Source organism: Pangasianodon hypophthalmus, chromosome 6 (assembly GCF_027358585.1).
Source record: "Pangasianodon hypophthalmus isolate fPanHyp1 chromosome 6, fPanHyp1.pri, whole genome shotgun sequence".
In the NCBI taxonomy this organism is placed as follows: domain Eukaryota; kingdom Metazoa; phylum Chordata; class Actinopteri; order Siluriformes; family Pangasiidae; genus Pangasianodon; species Pangasianodon hypophthalmus.
Genome location: NC_069715.1, coordinates 12,016,391 through 12,037,463, shown reverse-complemented (window position 1 = coordinate 12,037,463; position 21,073 = coordinate 12,016,391). Strand labels below are relative to the sequence as shown.

At 37.7% G+C, this 21,073-nt stretch overlaps 1 protein-coding gene across 2 annotated transcripts in view; it reads right to left on the bottom strand.

Moving 5' to 3' along the window:
• lrriq1 (leucine-rich repeats and IQ motif containing 1) overlaps positions 1–16,549 on the bottom strand; it is a 43,012-nt gene extending 26,463 nt beyond the window's left edge. For both annotated transcript variants that reach the window (XM_034305051.2, XM_053235213.1), the window contains exons 1-13: positions 16,192–16,549; positions 11,910–12,036; positions 11,593–11,695; positions 11,407–11,504; positions 11,149–11,215; positions 8,877–9,094; positions 8,706–8,780; positions 4,705–6,648; positions 3,683–3,835; positions 3,455–3,605; positions 2,335–2,528; positions 648–775; positions 441–514 (exon numbers count right to left, since the gene is read on the bottom strand). In XM_034305051.2, the coding sequence (XP_034160942.2) occupies positions 441–514; positions 648–775; positions 2,335–2,528; positions 3,455–3,605; positions 3,683–3,835; positions 4,705–6,648; positions 8,706–8,780; positions 8,877–9,094; positions 11,149–11,215; positions 11,407–11,504; positions 11,593–11,695; positions 11,910–12,035 (3,331 nt within the window). In that variant the 5' untranslated portion in view covers position 12,036; positions 16,192–16,549. The remainder of the gene's footprint in view (positions 1–440; positions 515–647; positions 776–2,334; positions 2,529–3,454; positions 3,606–3,682; positions 3,836–4,704; positions 6,649–8,705; positions 8,781–8,876; positions 9,095–11,148; positions 11,216–11,406; positions 11,505–11,592; positions 11,696–11,909; positions 12,037–16,191) is intronic.
• Between the last annotated feature and the right edge of the window lie 4,524 nt (positions 16,550–21,073).

Here is a 21,073-nt window from a genome sequence, read left to right as displayed (position 1 = left end):
AACAGTCATTCCCTTACCAGGCTCTCATCTTGACAAAAAAAATGCAGTTCTTTCTTCTGAAGAGTTTCCCATGGTGGAACACTGTTCCTTATCTGTTGTTATTTTACCTGTGACTGTTACAATGCCCTGACATTGCAAAATGTGCTAAATGAATGTCTTCTCTCAGAAACCATATCAATGATTACACATTTTTATTGGTTTAAACAGCGATATGTTTTTGATTCATTTATTATTAGGCTTATACAAATCTATGCTTTAGCTGTTACAGTCGAAATGATAATGAATTAGAATATGAACATTAATATAAACCAGTGTGTTGCCTGGCACTGGAGTTGCGCTGTTACAGAACATCAATCAACACCTTCCGAGCAGTCAGACTTGAGAGTTTAACAGCGCTGTGGTATAAACATAGAACATAATTTGTATAGTTGTTTTCCTACCTGAGAGACAATTGTGACTAACATTAAGTGTCTTCAGTGAAACCAAGTCCACTAGCAGAGGTAGCTGGGTGATACTGAGAAAGAAATACAACCAACACAGACAACGTGATGAAACTGAAAAAAATGAGACAGTGGAAATAAAAAAACGTACACAGAAATAATCACGTAAGCTAGACAGCATTTACTCCACAGGTACAGAGCACCCACCTGTTCTGAGGCACAGACAGGCAGTGCAGCAGAGGCAGCCAGCAGCTTTCCAGGCCATGCAGAGAGCAGATGCTGTTATCATCCAGATATAGCTCCCTCAACAGGACATGGTTCTTAAGCACAGGCAACTACGCCATAGAAAGAAAAATAAGTGCAAAACCAAACTGCCAAAATACCATCCTGACCATGTCAGGCATTAAATGTCCCATGAGCTGAGGAACATAAGCCTCACCATAAATATGAAACCGCAATACCACATTTTTGAGCCCTGAGCCAGGCTGGCAGTGGAAATTGAATTAAAGTGACGGCAGACGCTAATAGGAGGTGAATGGATGAGCCGTTTTTAATGTGAGGATGATGTAAACAATAGCTGTCATCAGTAGGGCTCTGTCTTTCCTCAGATCCTACTCTGGTGATTAAAAGGACATCACGTATATATACATCTATTTTAGAATGGAAAACTTAAAACTCTGAACAGAGCTCCTTCATGTGGTTGTTCGCCTCATTTTAATTAACCGAGACACAAAAAAGCACAGTGAAACAAAAATTACATCAGTTAAAAGGCAATTCAGAATAATGAGATGTCACTAAATATTACTCAGTGTATTGAACTTGCTTGTGAGAAAGAAGTTCCTGATTTTCCCCCCTTATTGTGAGATTTACAATATATCCCTATATGATTATGTGTCATTATTATTTAAGGAATACAATCTCTATTTTTTGACATTGGCCTGAAGAGAGTTTTAATCACTAGTAGGTCATGACAGTGTGTGGGAAATGGCTTGTTTTTAAAGGCCCACGGTGAACGGGGCCAAATATCCATTCTGAGACACCAGAATGAGGCATTAACATCAGAACATAAACAGAGCATTGTTTAATGTGCATCACAGGCTGCAATATGACCATAATAGTGTTAAATCAAGTTCAGTATAAAAAGAGAGGGATACAGTATTGAATGTCATATGTTTCCATTTTCCATTTTTGAATCTATTTGGCCTTCTTCAGGTTTAATTTTGTTTGCAATTTAACCTATTTCGCGTGAACTTCTTTGCATGCATTGGAACTGAGATCTTGTGGGACCAAACAAAATAGTCACTAGAGCAGGCAGTTTTTATTTTCACGCATGCTGGAGCAGGCAGTCACATATGAAGCTCATGTGACATGGGAGCACATTGGACACAGCTGGTTGTGTTCATACCTTTACCTTCAGTAAATATTATATATTAACATTATATTTGCCTGCTGTGTTTATCTAAAGCCACTTACAACTGATATAGGATACAAATGAGCAGTTGAGGATCAAGAGTCTTGCTCAAGGACCCAACCATGGCAAGTTTGCAGTGCTGGGATTTGAACTAGCAACCTTCTCATTAACAGATTTGTTTTTATTTTGGGAAACAGAACTAACAGAACTAAGAACTAGTTTATTATAAAATATTTTGCAAATATATATATATATATGGGAGAGAGTTTCATTAGTCTGAGGGAGCGGGTGGGATTGGTCAGAATTCCTTCAGGAGCAGGCTAAGGTTTCTAGGGAATCATCTCACCATCTCATCATCTGAGATGTTGTGCTTGTGTTCATGTGGTTGCCTCAGTATCATTCTAATATAGATTCCCTCTCTGAGAGCTGTTTATGGTTTTGATGATGAGCTCAGCGTGATTAGGATTGTTAATGGTTGTGCACCTCTGTCAGGTTGTTTCCTCTCAGGTCCAGTGTGTTGAGCAGTGCACAGTTCTCCAGGCCTTCCACATGGCTGAGGTGGTTATACGAGCAATCCAGATGCAAAAGCGTGAAAGCTTCACTGAGTCCTCTCGTGCTGATCAACTGGTTATGATCAATTGTCAGTCGGTGAAGCTTTTTCAGAGATCCCAAACCACCTGACAGAAAAAACACCATTCATATAGGAGAGAGCAAGAAGAAATTTAATATCAGCCAAACAGAAATCTGATTTCAAATCTTGAGAACTGAAAGTAAATATGATTTAAGAGCATTTAACCTTTTGCTTATGGAATATTTATTCATGACTATTGAATACAGAGTCACAAATGGCTCCCGTTTGAATGCACAGCTGGAGAGGATACAGAGGAAGCTACAGTAATGACAATGATGCCATCTAGTGGGACACAAAAACAGCAAGCAATCAGGACTGAAATCTATTCAGCAACAACCTTGATCCAGGACATAATGCATTTTGTTACAGTGTTTAGCTGTTTTTTATCATTGCAGATGATAAAAGCAGCCAAACAACTGCTCCAGTTTATCTTTTGGAAGACTTTAATTGCGTGTGTGTGTGTTTTTTTTTTTTTTTTTTTTTAAAAAAGGTAAATAGAATTTTTTTTTAATTGTTTTTGCAACATAAGTTTGTTACCTCAAATTCTACAATACACATTAAAATAATGTCATATTGAAAATATAATATTCACTATTTATATTTTAATTTGGAAGTAGCAAGGTGAAATAAAAGTAAAACAAATGATAAGCTGAAACAAAACTCCTATCATATTACTTCCATCTTATTTGCACATGGTCATTTTTTCCATTAATATGGTTAATACTGTAAATGCTCAAAATCACGATAAGATATATTGAATATTGTAATTTTGCAACTGGAAAAAATGGCCTGGGTCAATGGGACATCTATTGTTAAGCAGTGAAAAGCGTGTCGGGGTTAATTACAAGGTGTTTACTGAAACCCAGCAGGAAGTGTGAGTAAGGTAAGGCTAGAGACTACTTTTCTAGCGCACTTGTAATCTAGACAGTTGGCAATGATTTCAAGTATGTTCAGCCTTCGTAATGCACTTACTGATGCGGGAGATGATGTTATGAGAAAGCTGAAGCACAGTCAGGTTAACAGCATCGTCCAGACCGTGGATGGTCATAAGCTGGTTCCTTCCCAACAGCAGGACCTCAAGTCTGGCCAGACCCCCACAGTCAACATATGTGATATTGTTTTCCTTAGAAAGAACGGGAAGCTTTCAAAGACAGGACGCTTGTGCAACCACAACAACCATTCGAGAGCACTGGTGCATACCTGTAAGTCAATATGCTGAAGTTCAGTACACTGGTTAAGTCCATCCAGGGCCTGAAGTCTACATCGCCTGAGCGTCAGACTCTGCAGTCTGGTACACTCAGACAGTGTGGAGAGACTGCAGCCAGACAAATCCTCCAGAGTTACTGAAGTCACCTGGTGTGGTGTTGAAAGGAGATTTCATTTTACCACTGTTCAGGACTTAATTACAATATTACTATATGCTTATACCTTTCTCATTAGGAAGCATTTTATATAACAGAGATAAATAGAGAATTAACACCATGTAGTAGGTTGCATATCCGGCCTGTCCAAATTAAATGTACTGACACCACAGTGCTGTTGAATGCTCAATTCTGATTGGTCAGAACGTGTTGATAAAATTTCTACAACAGCAGCTCTGACAATAGTTCAGCTTCAAATCACTGGTTTATATTAATGTGCTCTTTCAAACACATTTTGATTTATATAACTCCTATAACTTACACATGGACTTGAATGCCAAAAGCTTCAAATAAACACATAAAAAATGTGTGTAATAATCTGTGAGGAGGAAGGAGTCTCCAGTGTCAGTGCTTTGTAACGGTAAGAGGTAAAGCTGTAACTTTAAGTTTTTCGATATGAGAAAGTCTTCAGGACAGACGGCTTTGCAGTGTCTCAGTAATCTTTTGTCTTATTAGCTTCGAGAGAAAGAAGAAAAAAAAGAGAGGCTTGTGAGGGAACATTTTGAGCTGCTATAATGTAAGTGAAAATATTATATTAAATGTAACTATAAACAAATAAAAAGTATGATGAGTTGTACTTTAGTAAATAAAAATAGTATTTCTTGGGAAATTACTTGCTATTATTGGAAAATAATCAACTTCGGGGTGGTAACTGTAACTCTGCCTTGCGTCAGGCCACATCACAAATAGACTCGAAATACAGTGGATAGAGCTTAGGATTGTTATTCTTACAAAATAATAACAATAATAATAATAATAATCCATCGTATCTAAGGACTCTTTTACAGTTTCCGCTGCTACCTGTTTAAGAGAGCTCCAGGGTCCGGACCTGAGAACAGTGTCCACAGGGAAAGGTAGCAGGCTGTGTCCTGAAGCTCTCCTGTGTCCCCTCCTCCTGGGTGGAGCACCGAGCCCCTTCCTCTTGTTCTGCATGGAGAGCTTGGACCAGGGAGTGCAGCTCATCATCCAGGCTAATCGCTTCTGCTCAGTGCTGTCAGGCAGACATGCAGATCTCGAGTCATCCGGAGCACACTGAGGCCCTCCCGTGCCTGTTGCACTTTTCTCTTCAGATGGAGTCAGTGTTACACTGCTGTTATCAGCAGGCAGAGTGGGCAGGGCTGATACTAGGTGAGAGCTGAGCTGCTCGTCTTGATCATTTCTAGAGGACAGAGTCCTGGCCAAGAAACTTCTGGACATATTGACTGAGTGAGAAAGACATAGCTGGGATACATTATCACCACATTTCTCATCTTTTCCCCAGTTTGTAGTATTCTCACTCTCCTTGTCAGTCTCTGGATTTTCTCTCTGATCAACAAGTCCTTTTACATTGTCCTTAATTATATTTCTTCTTCTTTCTTTCTCCATATTCTGTCCATCATCATTTCTCTTCATTACTATTTCCTCTCCTTTGTTGTCCTTTTCCTTAAGTTTATTTCTTTGCTCTTTCTGCATTTGCTCAGTTTCATTCTCTTTAAGTTGTTCTTTCTCCTTTAATCTAATCTCTTCTACCACTCTTTTTTCATTCATCCCCTTTTGCTTTTCCTCTTCCTCTTTCCTTTTTATTTCAGCATCAGTCCTCTTTTCTTCTTCCTCTTCTTTTCTTTTCTTGTTCTCCTCCACTCTCCTCTCTTCCATTCGTTTCTGCTTCTCTTCATCCTTTCTTTTTCTTTCATCCTCCGCTCTCTTTGCTTCTTCCACTCTTTTTCTTTCCTTCTCTTCCTCCACCTGTACTTTCCACTTTTCCTCCTCCACTCTCCTGATTTCCATACTTTTCTGCTTCTCTTTCTCTTTTCTTCTCCTTTCATCCTCAATCCTCTTTGATTCTTCTACTTCTTTCCTTTTCCTCTCCTCTTCCACTCTCCTCCCTTCCATCTCTTTCTGCTTCTCCTCATCCTTTCTTTTCCTGTCATCCTCAAGCCTCTTTGCTTTTTCTTCTTCTTTTCTTGTCTTCTCCTCATCCTCCTTTACTTTTCTCCTTACCTCCTCCACTGTCCTCTCTTCTATCTTTTCCACCGATTCCTCCTCATTTTTTCTTTTTATTTCATCCTCAATTCTTTTTGCCTTTTCCTTTTCTTTACTTTTGTTTTCCTCATCCTCCTGTACTTTTCTACTTTCCTCCTCCCCTCTCCTCTCTTCCATCCCTTCTGGCGATTCCACATCCTCTTTTCTTTTTATTTCATCCTCGAATCTTTTGGCTTTTTCCTCCTCTTTAATTTTCTTCTCCTCCTGCTCCTGTACTTTTCTCATTTCCTCTTCTACGCTCCTCTCTTCCATCCTTTTCTGCTTTTTCTCCTCCTTTCTTTTCCTTTCATCCTCTCTGCTCTTTGCTTCTTCCTTTTTTTTTCTTCTCTGCTCCTCCAGCTTGCGCTCTCTCTCCAGGCGATGGCGCTCCTGTTCCTTGGCTCTCTCGTACTCGGCTCTTCTCCTCTCCGCCTCTTCTCTGTGACGCTGTACCTCCTGCTCCACCCTCCTTCTCTCCTTCTCCCACTCCATCTTCATCCTTTCCTCCCTCTGTCTCCTCCTTTCCATTTCTTTCCTCTCCTCCTGTCTCCTCCTCTCCTCTTCTCTCCTCTTGGTCAGCTCTTTTTTGCTCCAGTGACGCACCAGTGTCCCTCTGAAAGCTGCCTGTAACTTTGTGGCTGCTGCAGTGCGTCGTGCCACAGTTCTCCTCCCCTCTTCCCGCTGTACTTCCTCAAACACTCGCCTCTCCTCCGCTATCTGTTCTTCTAATCTCTTGATCAGCTCCTGAGACAGATTCATACACAACCATACTGTGAAAACCTATTCAAGCAGTTTGTGTATACATTCAATACTAAAGTGTGTTGAAGGGATATAGAATTTTTTGGCATGATCATATTGTGAATAGGAGTCCTGGAATGAGCATAAAAAATCTAAATGTACTGATCCGTTTTTTTTTATCCGTTTATAGTTACATTTAATGTTGTGGAACATCTGCAAAACAGTCGTTCCCTCACCAGTCTGTCTTTTCTTTTCTCTTAAAGTTAATAAAACATAAAAGCAGCTTTGTAATGTTACCAGGAAACCAGAAAGTCATCTGTCCTGAAGGCTCTACTGTGGTGGAAAACTTACTGACTGTTATAAAGCACTAATATGGAGACTCCTTCCGTAAATAATACATTCATGTTTCCTTACAGAAAGCTTCACTATATCAGTGAGCGGACATTTTTCTTAGTTAGATAACAACATATTTTTAATATGTTTATTATAAGGCTTAAATTATGTGGACTGTCTGTCATACAAGTCCCTGTGGATGAGCTGTTACTATAGAAACAAATACACAGTAGAATGAGTGCATTAATACAAACCTGAGATTGCCTTGCAGCTACACTACTGTCAGAGCTGTGCTGATATATAATATTAACACCTTCTGACCAATCAGAGAATTACTTAAATTATTATTTATTAATTAACTTAATTAAAAGTAATTTACTGTAACCATTACTGTAGCTATTATACAATAGTTTCCTGGTAACTGCAGGCAAAAAACTTTAATTTACTGTAAAATGTAGAGCTAATAAAAAAAAAAACTACTGGTTTTACATTTTATTTATATATGACCTTTATTACTGCCAAATTCTGTATATTTGCTCTTTGATTTTATGTAACAAAACTTGTGCAAAAATATAACATTTTCTTTATTGTTTTTTTTTTTTAACAGGGAAGACAACAAAATAGTTTGTTAAAATAATAACACCCTTTTAGCTAACTAGGTAATCAGCATCAACTCACCAACTGTTCAGCTAATATTGCTAATATACTTTGTAGATGAATGACACAGACCTGTTATTGGATACGCAAAAAGGCTAACTTCAGTAAACTCTAGTAAACAGCCTGTTAAACATTTTACATTTTATTCATGACTAGCTTATTAAATTTCTATAACAGGGCTGTTGAATTCTCAATTCCGATTGGTCAGAAGGTGTTGATTAATTTCTGTAACAGCATAGCTCGGACAGTAGTGCTGCCAGTATTTCAAATCACAGGTTTATATTAATGCTCTCATACTAATACATTATAGTTTTTATAGCAACAACTTAAATGGGGATTTGCATGATGGAGGCTCCACATAACCAGATTTAAAAAACATATGCAATCATTGATGTGGTTTCTGAGAAGAGGTATTTATTTCACATTTTTGGAAGGAGTCTCCAGTGTCAGGGCTTTGTAACCATTAGAGGTAAAGCTGTCTCTTTATGTTTTACAACACAGGAAAGTCTTCAGGACAGAGGGCTTTGCACTTTGTGGTTTCTCGGTAACATCACAAGCTGCGGATTTTTTGTCTTATTAATTTGAAGTGAGAGAAATAACAAGAGGCTGGTGAGAGAACGACTATTTATGGCTGCTGTGAGTGACAGACACCAACAGAGACTGTTGTTCCACAACATTACACATAACTATGAATAAATAAAAATTATCACTGACAAATTGCTGTGGTATAAAAGGAATAAAACACTTCAGGACATGGTGATATTGGAAAATAATCAACTTCAGTGTTGTAATGGCCTTCTGCTTCACATTGAGATGATCACACCACCCCATCTTTGATTATTTTCCAATAACTAATATTCCTTTATTATATTTAACAACTAACGTTCTGACAAAACACTTTGAAGGTGCACGGAGAGTGATCCCAAAATGCACTGCATTTCCTGTACACATACACATCTCTACACATATACACTCGATGCAAAGCATTTAACAATAAAATAAAATAAAAATATTTTCCTGCTAGAAATAGCTGTACATTTATGGGCAGGTATATCTACATTGTTCAAACACACCTGCTGTTCGACCATTTCAAGTTGAAGACTTTGGCTTATTTCACCATCTCCTTCTACAGCTTTCAAATATTCAAACTGTAAATAAATAGCAAAAAAAAAATAGAAACTGATTGAGTTTTCTTTGTTTCACCAAAGAGAGATTTCTTCCAGATCCTTTACAGACACATGTACCTGATTAGTTGCTTCAGTCCTCATCAGCTCCTCCTCAAACTGCTCACTTCTGTGCCTCCTCTTCTCCTCCTCTTCTCTCGCTGACGTCATACACTGCTCCCTCTCAGCCTCGAGCTCGGCCAGTCTCTGCTCCTCCTCTTTCCTCAGTCGCTCCTCCAGCCTTCTCCATTCAAACATGAGCTGTCTTTCAGAATCCTTGTGTGTGTCATATTCAGTATCTGAAATCAACAGGTACATTCATGTGCTTCAGAATACTACAAGTTCATCAAAAAGAAATCCACATGCAAAAATAACCAACCAAAAGCCAAATTCTATACCTACTGGTAGAATATCAAATAACAGCTGATATATTTCAGTAACCTGTTTTTTTAAGATCATATTTATTTACTTTTGGTAACAAATTACTGCATTTTGATTGCCTCAGCTACTGAACACCATCTGAACCAAGAGGTCGCTTTAACCCGAGTACTGACTCACACACACACACACACACACACACACACTTTAATTACTTCCCAACCCTGATCCTGGAGAAGCCCACTGTCCTATACCTTTTAGTGTTTTCCCTCCTCTAACACACCCACTTCAGCTCTGGAAGAGAGGTTTATGAGCTGATTAGTTCAATCAGGAAAGTTACTGTATGTTATAGAGTCGAGCAATACTAAGTGTGTTGAAAGAATCGTCAGTGCAAGCATCAGGGTCTTGAGTTTTTAGGCTTAAGTCCATAGTATCCAATTGAAGTTATCCACTGAATAATAGATAAGACTTGGGGATAAACGGTCTTCAGTACGTGCAATCTTTAGGCTATTCGAATAAGACCATCCAAAGTAATGGTTCTCTAAGGTGAAGGAAGCCCCAAGCAGAAGTGAAACATCAGGATGGCCCAAGCTGCTCCAGAGTGCAGAATTTGGTTTCAGTGTTGGTTTCAGTGTTGGCTGGCTCAGTGGGCAGCTGTGCCACCTCACACTTCCAGGGTTTCCGGTTCCACATGTTCAAGTTTTCCAGAGTTTCACATGTTCTCCCCGTGTGGGTTTCCGCTGTGCTCTCTGGTTTCTTCACTCTTCCCAAAAACATGCTGAAAGGCAACTACAATTTGCCTCTACATCATGTAAATACTGTACTATATTAACTATAATTGCACTACCACAACCTACCGCACTACCTCATCCTCACACACTATACAGTATAATTTACATAGCATAACATCATATATGTCCTGGCATCTCTTCTATTAGTTGCACTAAAACTGTATTTATACACTTGTATTTATACATTTTTATACAGTTTTCCCCCCTAAATCGCATGTATGTTGTATTATATTGTAACTGTGTGTTGGTCAGATTGCTACTAATCAAAATTTTATTGCCTGTGCAATGTTAATAAAGAATCTTATCTTGTCAAGGTGCGAAAGAGTGTGTGCATAGTGCACTACAACAGACCGGTGTCCCATTCAGGGTGTGTTTCTGCCTTGTGCCATTGTGGATCTGGAGCTTATCAGGTGATCAGAATAAACTGCTTACTGAAGATGAATGAATGAATTTTGCTTTATGTACACTATCTGGCCAAAAGTATGTGGACACCTGACCATCATTCCATATGAGCTTTTTGAACATTCCAATCCAAAGTTGGTTCCATTTTACTGTTATAATAATCTCCATTCTTCTGCGAAGGCTTTCCACTAGATTGGAGAGTGGCTGTGGGGATTTGTGCTCATTCAGCCACAAGAGCATGATGTCTGGCGAGGAGGCCTGGGGAGTAGTCAGTGTTCCACTTCAACCCAAAGGTGTTCAGTGGGGATGAGGTCAGGGCTCTGAGCAGGACACTTGAATTTTTCCATACCAGCCTTAGCAAATCATGTCTTCCTGGAGCTTGCTTTGTGCATATTGTCATGCTGGAACATGTTTGGACCCCTTAGTTTTAGTGTAGGGAAAGTGTAATGCTAAAACATACAAAGACATTGTAGAAAATTACATGCTTTTAACTTTGCGGCAACAGTTTGAGGAAGAACCAACATATGGGTGTCCACAAACTTTTGGTAACTTTGGCAATACTATGCTATTCTGAATTTGGAACATTTTTAATCTTGTCCTGTTTCTATAAGCCTTCAATTGGCTCCTATCATCCACTTTGTCTTTGCCACATTAATTAATTACATACTTATAAATTTATCTTAGGAACACAAAGAAAGCAACAGTGATGCATAGAGATAATGAAGTGCTCTCTCTCTCTCTTTCTCTCTCTTTCTCGCCTTACTTCCATCATGCAAACCAACCATAATCTCCATTCAAGTCGTGAGTTTCACATGGGGGGCCTACTTGCTCTTCAATTTCAGACATTATCTGTAAAAATACAAACACATATACATACATATATTTATAGAATTTCTTTTGTTTGAAATCACATCAAGGAAAACACATCAAGGGCACAATTCAGCCACCCTTCCCTTCCTCAGAAATGAGTCAGAGGTTTTTACAATCACATCCACTTCTAAGACCACTAAGCCACAATAAGACAATAAACTATGGCTTACTCTTTCCTTCAGCTTTAATGGATCCTCAAAATTAGAGCCTAGTTCACTCAGAAGATCAGCATGCTGACTCGGACCGAACATCTCGTTACACATGGTCTCTGCACATAGTGTACATTAAAATTAAACTGTGGCAACAGCTAAAAAACTGTTTTTTTTCCTGAAAAAAAAAATCTAATCTGCCCTCACCGAGATCATCAAGATCTTCAAGGATGAGTTGCTCAACAGTATTCAATCTGTTACTTGAAGCTTTAAAGTAGGTGAGCACTGAGTCAGGAAGGTCCTTCTCTAGCTGTAGTTTGAAAAGAACAAATAAAGAAAAAAATCAACACAAATACAAAGTGAGGGGGGAAAACAGACAAGAAGACAACATTATAACAAAACAAATGTCTAGTTCAAACAGAAGCTAGCTTGTTAGCTAAAAGATGATCAAACTTTTACTGAACATACTGTAGTTACACATTAGGCTACATGTTGCAAACGGAAACACACACACACACACACACCTTTTCAACAGATGCAGTGAAATCTTCCTCAATGTCTGTGTCACTGTCAGAGCCCATGTCAGACAGATTCACACTCAGCTTGTCCAGCTCTTCTTCTATAACATTTTCAATGTCATCTGCATCCATCCTAATCAGAATAAAGTTAATTCAAGTCTGTTTATGTAGTTAACACCATCTAGCCTTACCTTGGATTGCCCAGCACCAGGGTTGAGAAAACTCAAGTAATTGTTCTTTCCTATAATACTTAAGTATTATTTTGGTGTATTTATACTTTACTTTATAAATAGTAAAGTATAATTGTTCAACTGAAATTGAATACTTGTACTCTACTTAATTACATTTCCAAGAAAAAAACATACTTTTTACACCTTACATTTTTATTTAAACTTTCAAAATACTCATTACTACTCTCAAAGGTCTCTTTTTCTCTCATCTTTTTCTCATTCGGCTAGTGACTGAACGCTATATGCTATATATCAATCGAATGGGCTCAGTTTAGCATCTAATCATTTCAATTCAGCATCCAATCAGGTTCATCGATGTAAGAGTCAAGAATCACACCAATTCACTGTCTAACATGATCATCTCATGCTGCACAATGTAGTTAGTGCTCTAACTATCTGTGTGCATTTGAAGATTGATAAGCCACCCAAACTTGAGTATAGTTAAGTTTCAAACTCAGTTTCTCACAACTGCACACATTTCATGTTACCATACATTTCCTTTGTTAAGTCAATTAGGGCATCTACTTTATTTCCATAATAGCTAAGAGACAGATTTATTTCAGTTTTATTTACCATATCAGATTTTCAGTAGGTCAAAAGTTACAGTTACACTTATACTTGTTAGTACTTGGTAGCATTGCCTTGAACTTGAATCAAATGCTTGGTGTAGCCTTCCACAAGCTTCTCACAAGAGTTTGCTGGAATTTTTGCCCATTCCTCCTGACAGAACTGGTGTACTAGTCAGGCTTGTGTGCATCCTTCCTCAGACACACTTTTTCAGTTCAGTCCACAAATATTCTCTGAGATTTTGTGACTTCGTGATTGCCACTCCAATACTTCCACTTTGTTGTCTTTAAGCCATTTTGTTACAACTTCGGAGGAATGCTTAGCTTCCTTGCCCTGCTGGAAGACCCAAATGCGAACGAGTTTTAACTTTCTGGCTGAATTTTTAACTCAATACTTCTAGATAATCCTCCTGACATCTATTTTCAGAAGTGCACCAGTCCCTTTTCCAGCAGGACACCCACAAAACATGATGCTGCCACCCCCATGCTTCACAGTTGGGATGGTGTTCTTTAGATTAAAAGCCTCAAACTTTTTCCTCCATACATAGTACTAATCATTACAGCCAAACAGTTCAATTTTTGTTTCATGTGACCAGAAAACACTCCTCCAAAAGACTGGTGATCACCTGCAAATCTGAAAAAGCAATCTGGCTTTCTTATGGCGATCTTAGGGGGTTCTTTCTCTTACTTCCTGAATGATGCAGTATCTGTGTGGTCCCAAGATTTTAATATTTGCATATAATTTGTACAGATGCTTGTGGTACTTTCAGTTCTTTGGAAATTGCTCCAGAGGAGGAACCAGACTACGCAATCTTTTTCTGAGGTCTTGGCTGAGTTGCTTTGATTTTTCCATGGTATCAAGGGCAAAAGGCATTGACTCTAAAGTTCGGCCCTTTTACAGCCACAGGTACACGCCCAGTTAACTCCTAATTGTGTTAACTCCAATCAGTAGCTTCTAAAAGTCATTACACAATTTCTGGAATCTTCCTCACTGTTTAAAGATAGTCGGCTCAGTGTATGTTGACTTTTCTCACTGGAATTCTGATGTAGTGAATTAAAGCTGAAATAAATCTGACTGTACTAGATTCTGTTGAAATGATCTGTAAACAGATTCTGCAATTGACTTGCCAAAAGAGATGTATAATAACATGAAATGTATGGAGTCGTGAAAAACTGAGACTGAATTTCTTTAGCCTCAGATGTATGTAAACTTTTGGACTCACTTCAAAACACTGAAGTTGCTTTAAAACAAAAATGATCAACAAAAACAGTTTTAGATAAGCAACAAAAGTTACTTTTTACATGAAAACACAACATTAACTTAAATTGTTCAGTCAAAAACATTTGTTTTAATACTTCCACTTTTAATCTGACACTTTCATAGCATAATTTCTCATTTATATATATATATATATATATATATACATATATATATATATATATATATATATATATATATATATATAATTTAAAATATAATATATATAATTTCTATAATTTCTTCATTCAAACTATAGGAGAAACTAATTATCTTTGTTCTATGAAAAAAACCCTTTTTTTTTTAAATAATAGCATGTTCTCCCAAATATACGTGCCAAAACTGACGCCCTGAATGAATGTTTTAAATAAATGCAAATTGTGATTCTTGAAAAATCTACGTCAGTTTTATTTTGCTCTCAGTCCCCAGGAACTCCTGCTGTTGCCTTTAACCATATCCTGTTTCCCCGGGGTATAAACAACCTGTGGTTTGAATTAAAGAGGGAAGTCCAAATGCACAAACCAAAGAATATAAATGAAATTCAAATGTCCTGCATGGAGGAGATAACCAAGCTCCCTCTATGTGTGTCTCCAACCTTGTTAGATATTACAGGAAGAGACTCAGCGCTGTTATTCTCTCCAGGAAACGCATCACACTCTGGTACTCAGTAAGTAAGCCATTTTTCTGTAAAGGGTGTCTTTGCTGTGGTCATGACACACATTTTCACACTAAAAGAAGGAAGTTTTGAAATTAATATTCTTTGTAGCTATAGTCTTGGTAACAGTTAAGTTCGTAAGATAAATGTTAATTAATTACTTACTAATTACTTATTTATTAATTAATTAATTAAAAGGCAAGGATTGGAGGATTGGACTTGTCTTTTTATATGATGATTGAAAAGGTCATGATGAGGTAATTTCCTGTTTATTACAGGATGTTTTCCCTCTTACTTTAACAGAGCAAATAGTTTTCTGTAAAAGGTTTGCATATACAGTACTGTGCAAAAGTCTTAGTCACAGGCAAAGAAATGTGGTAGAGCAAAGATGCCTTCAAAAAATAATGAAACTAAATGTTTCATGATTTAAAAAAAAATACTATAAAGAGCAGTAAACAGTAATAAATGAAACAAAGTCAATATTTGGTGTGGTGATCCTTCACTTTCAAAAAATATATATATATAGTAGTCTCAGGTACAATTTGTGCAGTTTTATAAGGAAATGAGCTGTAAGTGTTACTGAGCATCTTACAGAAGCAGTCGCAGTTCTTCTGGAGACTTTGACTGTCACACTTGTTTCTTATTTTTGCAGCAAAACCCAGCAGCCTTCATTATGCTTTTTTTGTCTGAAAAGTGTCTCTTATTTAATCTGCTGCTTTCTTTTCTGACATACAAACATTTTTCTGTAACATTTAATTTTGTGCTGGAAAACTAATGTTTGGAATCTAAAATGTTTTTGTACTGAATCAATAATGTAGAAGTCATAAAATAAAAATCTATAACAAAGTTTGTACTAAAAAATTATAGGGTGTGTAAGACTTTTGCACAGTACTGTATATATATATATATATATATATATATATATATATATATATATTATATTATATTATTATATATATTATATTATATTATTATTATTATATATATATATATATATATATATATATATATATATATATATATATATATATATATTATAAGTTAATGATGCAAATGAATGTTTTCACTCCTGAAGCACACGTATATCATTCAAACCATCCAAAAAAATAAAGATTTTAGACTTTATTTGTACTATATTTCTCCTGCAGGTTGCTTGTTCACAAGGTATTGGTGTTACCAAGTTATTGGTATTTTAAACATATTTTAGAATTACTTTATATCATGTTTGAATTCTATAATAAGACGATTTTGTAAGAAGATTCCGTAATAAGACAAAGTTACACTATTTTATTTATTTATGTTGTTGCTGTTTTGTTTTTTCTAAATCTCTAGCTGCAAGCTTCAGTGCGGTGTATCTTGTAAAAACGCAGAGGATCAGGCGCTAAGGCTGAATTACAAATAACTCGTACTCCCTCCATACGTGCACTTCAGAGTTAATGTCATAAAGGCTTCTAAACCACATGTAGTGCACTCAGTGTCCAGTAAGGACGCATTTGGTATTCAGCTACAACGAAGCACACTTCACTAGCCTTCTGAGTTTCATTGTGTTACATAAACAGCAAAACCGTTAAATAAATACCTTTCGTATAAAAACCTTGGTCCCTGATGTGATGAAACTTGAAATCCGAATGTTTTGCTCTTATTTAACACTAATTAACTAGAGCAGCTCGAGCCAGTGCGCTACTAGCGTCTGCGGCTCTGCGGAGTCGCGGTTGCCATAGAAACCAAAAAGTACAGGGCGGTGTGAGGGACAAACAACGTGCTCAAAGATTTTTCACATTATTCCGTACTATTTCGGGACAAAACACAGGACGCAAGGAGTAATTTGCGTTTCCTTAAGATACGTCTGCTAGCACCGTCCACACTTAGCATGTAGCACCATTTGAGTATATATAGATAAACAATGTGTTTGGATGCACAATGTGGTAAGCAACAGAAACTGCACAGGTCTTCTTCTTCTTCTTCTTCTTCTTCGTCGAATTAAGGCGGTTGATATTTAACGTTAAGGCCACCTACTGGACTGGAGTGTGGGTACTTACGTATGTCAATATTTAAATTATGCTTTTCTTTTTATTTTCTTTATTTATATCATATTCGCCAATCCGCGAAGGGTCTGTCTGCGTCCTGCAAGACTACAAACCACGCCCATTACAAAGAACGCCTACTAGCAAATCACACTACACAATATTACCACGCCCCCTAACCCAAAGTTTTACGTATTTGTTGTGGGCGTAACTTGTAATAATGGGCGTGCCTTGTAAGAGGCGTGGTTTGCAATCCTGACGGATGTTTTCCGTATTTGTTGTGGGCGTAATTTGTGAGAGTGGGCGTGTTTTGTAAGGGGCGTGGCTTGTAATCATGCAGGAACCAGACGGCTACACTTGGCCAATTAAGCATCCCTTAAAAGTGTGAATACTGCTGTTCTATGTCTGTGTGATTCTCCCTGTAATAGATTGTTTAGATTCAGCTGCTCGATTCCTATTTCTCTTAGACTACATTTCAATTTCTCTCCTTTTAATCTTCAATCTCTCAATACTGAATACATTCTAACAATACATGTTCCACTGTTTCCTCGTCCTGATGTTCATCACACCTGCCTGTATTATGCTTTCCTATCATTTTTAGTTCTGATTTTAAACCACAGTGAATTTGAAATCTTGTGAATATTATTTCTTATTGTAAGCTGGTTAATGCTGATTTAGAGTCTGAGCATATGACTACTTTCCCTAGCATACTCCGCTCTATAATCTGTAAAGCTAGAGCTACTGCAATCATTTCTGCAGAGTACACTGAGAGGTGATCTGTCTTTTTTTATTCTTTAATTTTCAGCTTTGGTATTACAAATGCTGCTCGTACATGACCTGCTTGTTGATCTTTAGGCCCATCTGTAAATAACTGTATTTGTGGGGTTTTTTTTGATAGTTTAACTCTATATGTTTTTTTTTTTATCTTAAACTATACATTTTCTGTTTTCTTTCTTATCTGTAATACTGTGAAATCGATTTCTGGCACTTTAAAGCTCAGTGGTGTGTTTAGAGATATCATGCTGCTATTTTGTCAGCTGTCCACCCAACGCATTCTTTCTTTGCTTTCTCTCTTTCCCAGCATTCCTGTAGGACTCTCTTAGAGTGATGTTCGTAATGACCTTAAAGATTAGCCCAGTGATTTGCAATCACTTGCCGTCTTCTTGAATTCTGTCTATTTTTCCAATTAGTGTCTTAGATGCTGATCTATATACTGTGGCCCCATAGTCTATAACTGATTGAATCATAGCAATATAAATATGAGGCATCTTATTCTGTATGATTTTTTCCAATATGTACAGCCCATGTTAGATTTTTTTTTTTCAGAATGAACCCCTAAGAACTTGAATGAATCAGTTCTCTCCAGTTGTCCTCCGTATAACCTTAACCTTGCTTCTCCCCTTACCTTCCCTCTACCTTTTTCCTAGTAAATATTACTGTCTTAGAGGCTTAATGGTTAGCCCCTAGTGGTTAGTGGTTAGGCTTAATGGTTAGCACATTTGCCTCACACCTCTGGGGTTGTGGGTTTGAATCCTGCCTCTGCCCTGTGTGCTCAGAGTTTGCATGTTCTCCCTGTGCTTCAGGGGTTTCCTCCGGGTACTCCGGGTTTCCTCCTCCAGTCCAAAGACACATGTTGTAGGCTGACTGGCATTTCCAAATTGTCCGTAGTGAGTGAATGTGTGTGTGATTGTGCCCTGCGATAGGTTGGCACCCTGTCCAGGCTATCCCCTGCCTTGTGTGCCCTGAGTTCCCCGGGATAGGCTCCAGGCTCCCCCGTGACCCTGTGTAGGATAAGCAGTATGGACAATGGATGGATATTACTGTCTTAGTCTTTTCCACAGAAATCCTAAACCCCCACTGAAATGCATACCCTTCTATTAAGTGATGGCCTCCTGGACCTTTCCCACTGGATACACTTTCTCCCTTGTTTCCATATAGCCCCATTGTCTGAGAACAGTGGCCTTCCTATATCTCTGGATCTCTGTGAAAAATATCATTAATCATAATGGAAAACATTAGGGGACTTAATTCACTTCAGTGGGGTGTTCCATTGTATACCATATAACTTTTTGAAACTGTTTTTTTTTTTTCAATTATGAGCCTTATAGTTCTTTTGTCTAGAAAGTCTTTAATCCAGTTGACCAACCCTCCTCCTAATCCCATTAAGTCAAGTTTTATCAGTAAACCTTCTTTCCACATCATGTCATATGCTTTCTCAATATCCATAAATGCCGCTACCACTGTCTCCTCATTAACCTGGGCTTTCCTAATTTGTCCCTCCAGGCCTACAGATGGGTCCATGGTTCTCATACCCTTCCTGAATCCAGGTGGATAACAACCCCCTGCTCTCCAAAACATGGTTAAATCTCTCTGTGATCATTTTCTCCATTAATTTGCCAGTATGGGATGTTAATGCTATAATGGTCTATAGGTAGTTGTTTGAGATGGATCGTTTCCTGGCTTTTTAATTGGCATCACTGTAGCTTCCTTCCATTTACTGTGCAGTTTTCCTTCTTTCCGTACTTTGTTATACAACACAAGGATTTTATTCAATGTTTTATCTCCTAGCTGATAAATGGGATATTTCATCCCATTTTTCCTAGTGCATTATTTAAGGCTATTAGTGAAAAAGGTGCATTTAATACATCTTCTTTTCCTTCCTTATATAGAGCTTCTTGATATTTCTCCTTTTTTTTCTCTACCTCTTCTTCCTTCCTCTAATATGTTCTCATTGCTATGGATTTTGACAAATGTTTTATCTAGCAACTCTGTCTTTTTATTATCTGTAATTGCCTTTATACCCTCATGTATCATAACAGGATATTCCCAGTGTTGTCCAACTCCATTCATTTTTCATATCATACCCCATACCACTTCTATAGGTGTTGTTCTTCCTATACTTGAACAAAATTCTCTCCAGTACTTCCTTTTTGCCTTCCTCACCGTTCTCCGCACCACATCCTGCGCTCTTTTGTATTCTATTAACTTTTTGAAATTGCGCATTCTTCGTGCCACTCTAAAGGTTACTAAGTTTTTCTTTCCTTCCATTTTACTTTTAGGAATTCTTATTACTGTGTTCTTTATTTCTTTATTAAGACTGTCTATATCCATTTCTCTATTGATTATATCTGCTTCCTGTTCACATACTTGATGACATCTTTCCCAATTGGCTTTTTCAAATATCCATCTTGCTATTTTCTCTCCTCCTTCTACCTCTTTGTTAATGCCTACTTAATATAAGCAAATAATAAGATAGTGGTCACTTCCAGTTCCACTTCCAGATTTTTGCCATACTGCTTGATGCTAGTGTCATGTCTAGCGCTGATTTGTTGCCTGTTGTTATATTAATCCTTGTCCCTCTTCAATATATACCAGCCCTTTCCTGTGTAACAGTTCTTCAATTACCTCCTCATTCCCATCAGTCCTCCTTCTTCCTCACAGTGTGCTGTGTACGTTAATATCTCTACAGCCATATTAACATGACAGTTCCTTGCTCCAAGATCCTTTTTATTGCTTTCATTTCTATTCTTCTGAAACGGTTGTAATAGTTGATTATACTTAGTGGCTTTGCCCCTAACTATATTTCTACTGTTACATATTCTGGCTCTCTGCCTTTCTCTATCTCTCTAAATGTTATCCTTTCTTTATAAGTGTACCGCACCTGCCTCCTACCTCATTTCCCCTGTCTTGTCTTATTATCGTGTATCCCTGTCAGGGTTATGCTGAAATCAGCACTGGACTACATCACCCATCAGCCCCAGCATGTCACATGACCCTGTCACGTCTCACCATGCACTCACACCTGTTTTATGTTACCCCTAATCAGCATCCCTATTTATGTTCTAGCTTCTGTGTTTCTTTATCAAGCCTCTGTTGTTGTCATCTTTGTGTATTGTTGTGTGTCAGCCCTGGTTGTTGTTTGTATATTCACAATCTCCATATCTCAAAATTATATTTTGGTTTAAGCCATATTTCTTGTACAGATATAATGTCTGGTTTCTGTTATATTCCCTCAACAAAATACTTGAAATCCTACCCATTAGCCAGTAAACTCCTAGCATACCACTGAAGTAGGGTGATCATTATTATTATTACCTTATACATGTTACCTGACTTGGCTGAATTGCCTGAGAAGCTAGATCATTTCTTATCTTTTCCCATGTCAGCCCTCTCTCTCAGCAGCACTAGCTACTATTTGTATCCTTTCTGTCTTGTGTCTGGTTCCCTCTGTTCTGTTGATAACCTCTGCTATAAATGCAACCAGATTCCTAACATCTATATATACTATATTTGTGTCTTCTTGTTTTCTTGACATATTGATCGGTTTAGGTATGTCTCCTCTTACCTTCTTAATTGCCTCAGCATAGGATATCCTATTATTAGTTTTAAGCTTCTGCATTTGTACCTTTCTTTTCATTATTTCACAACCTCCGTATT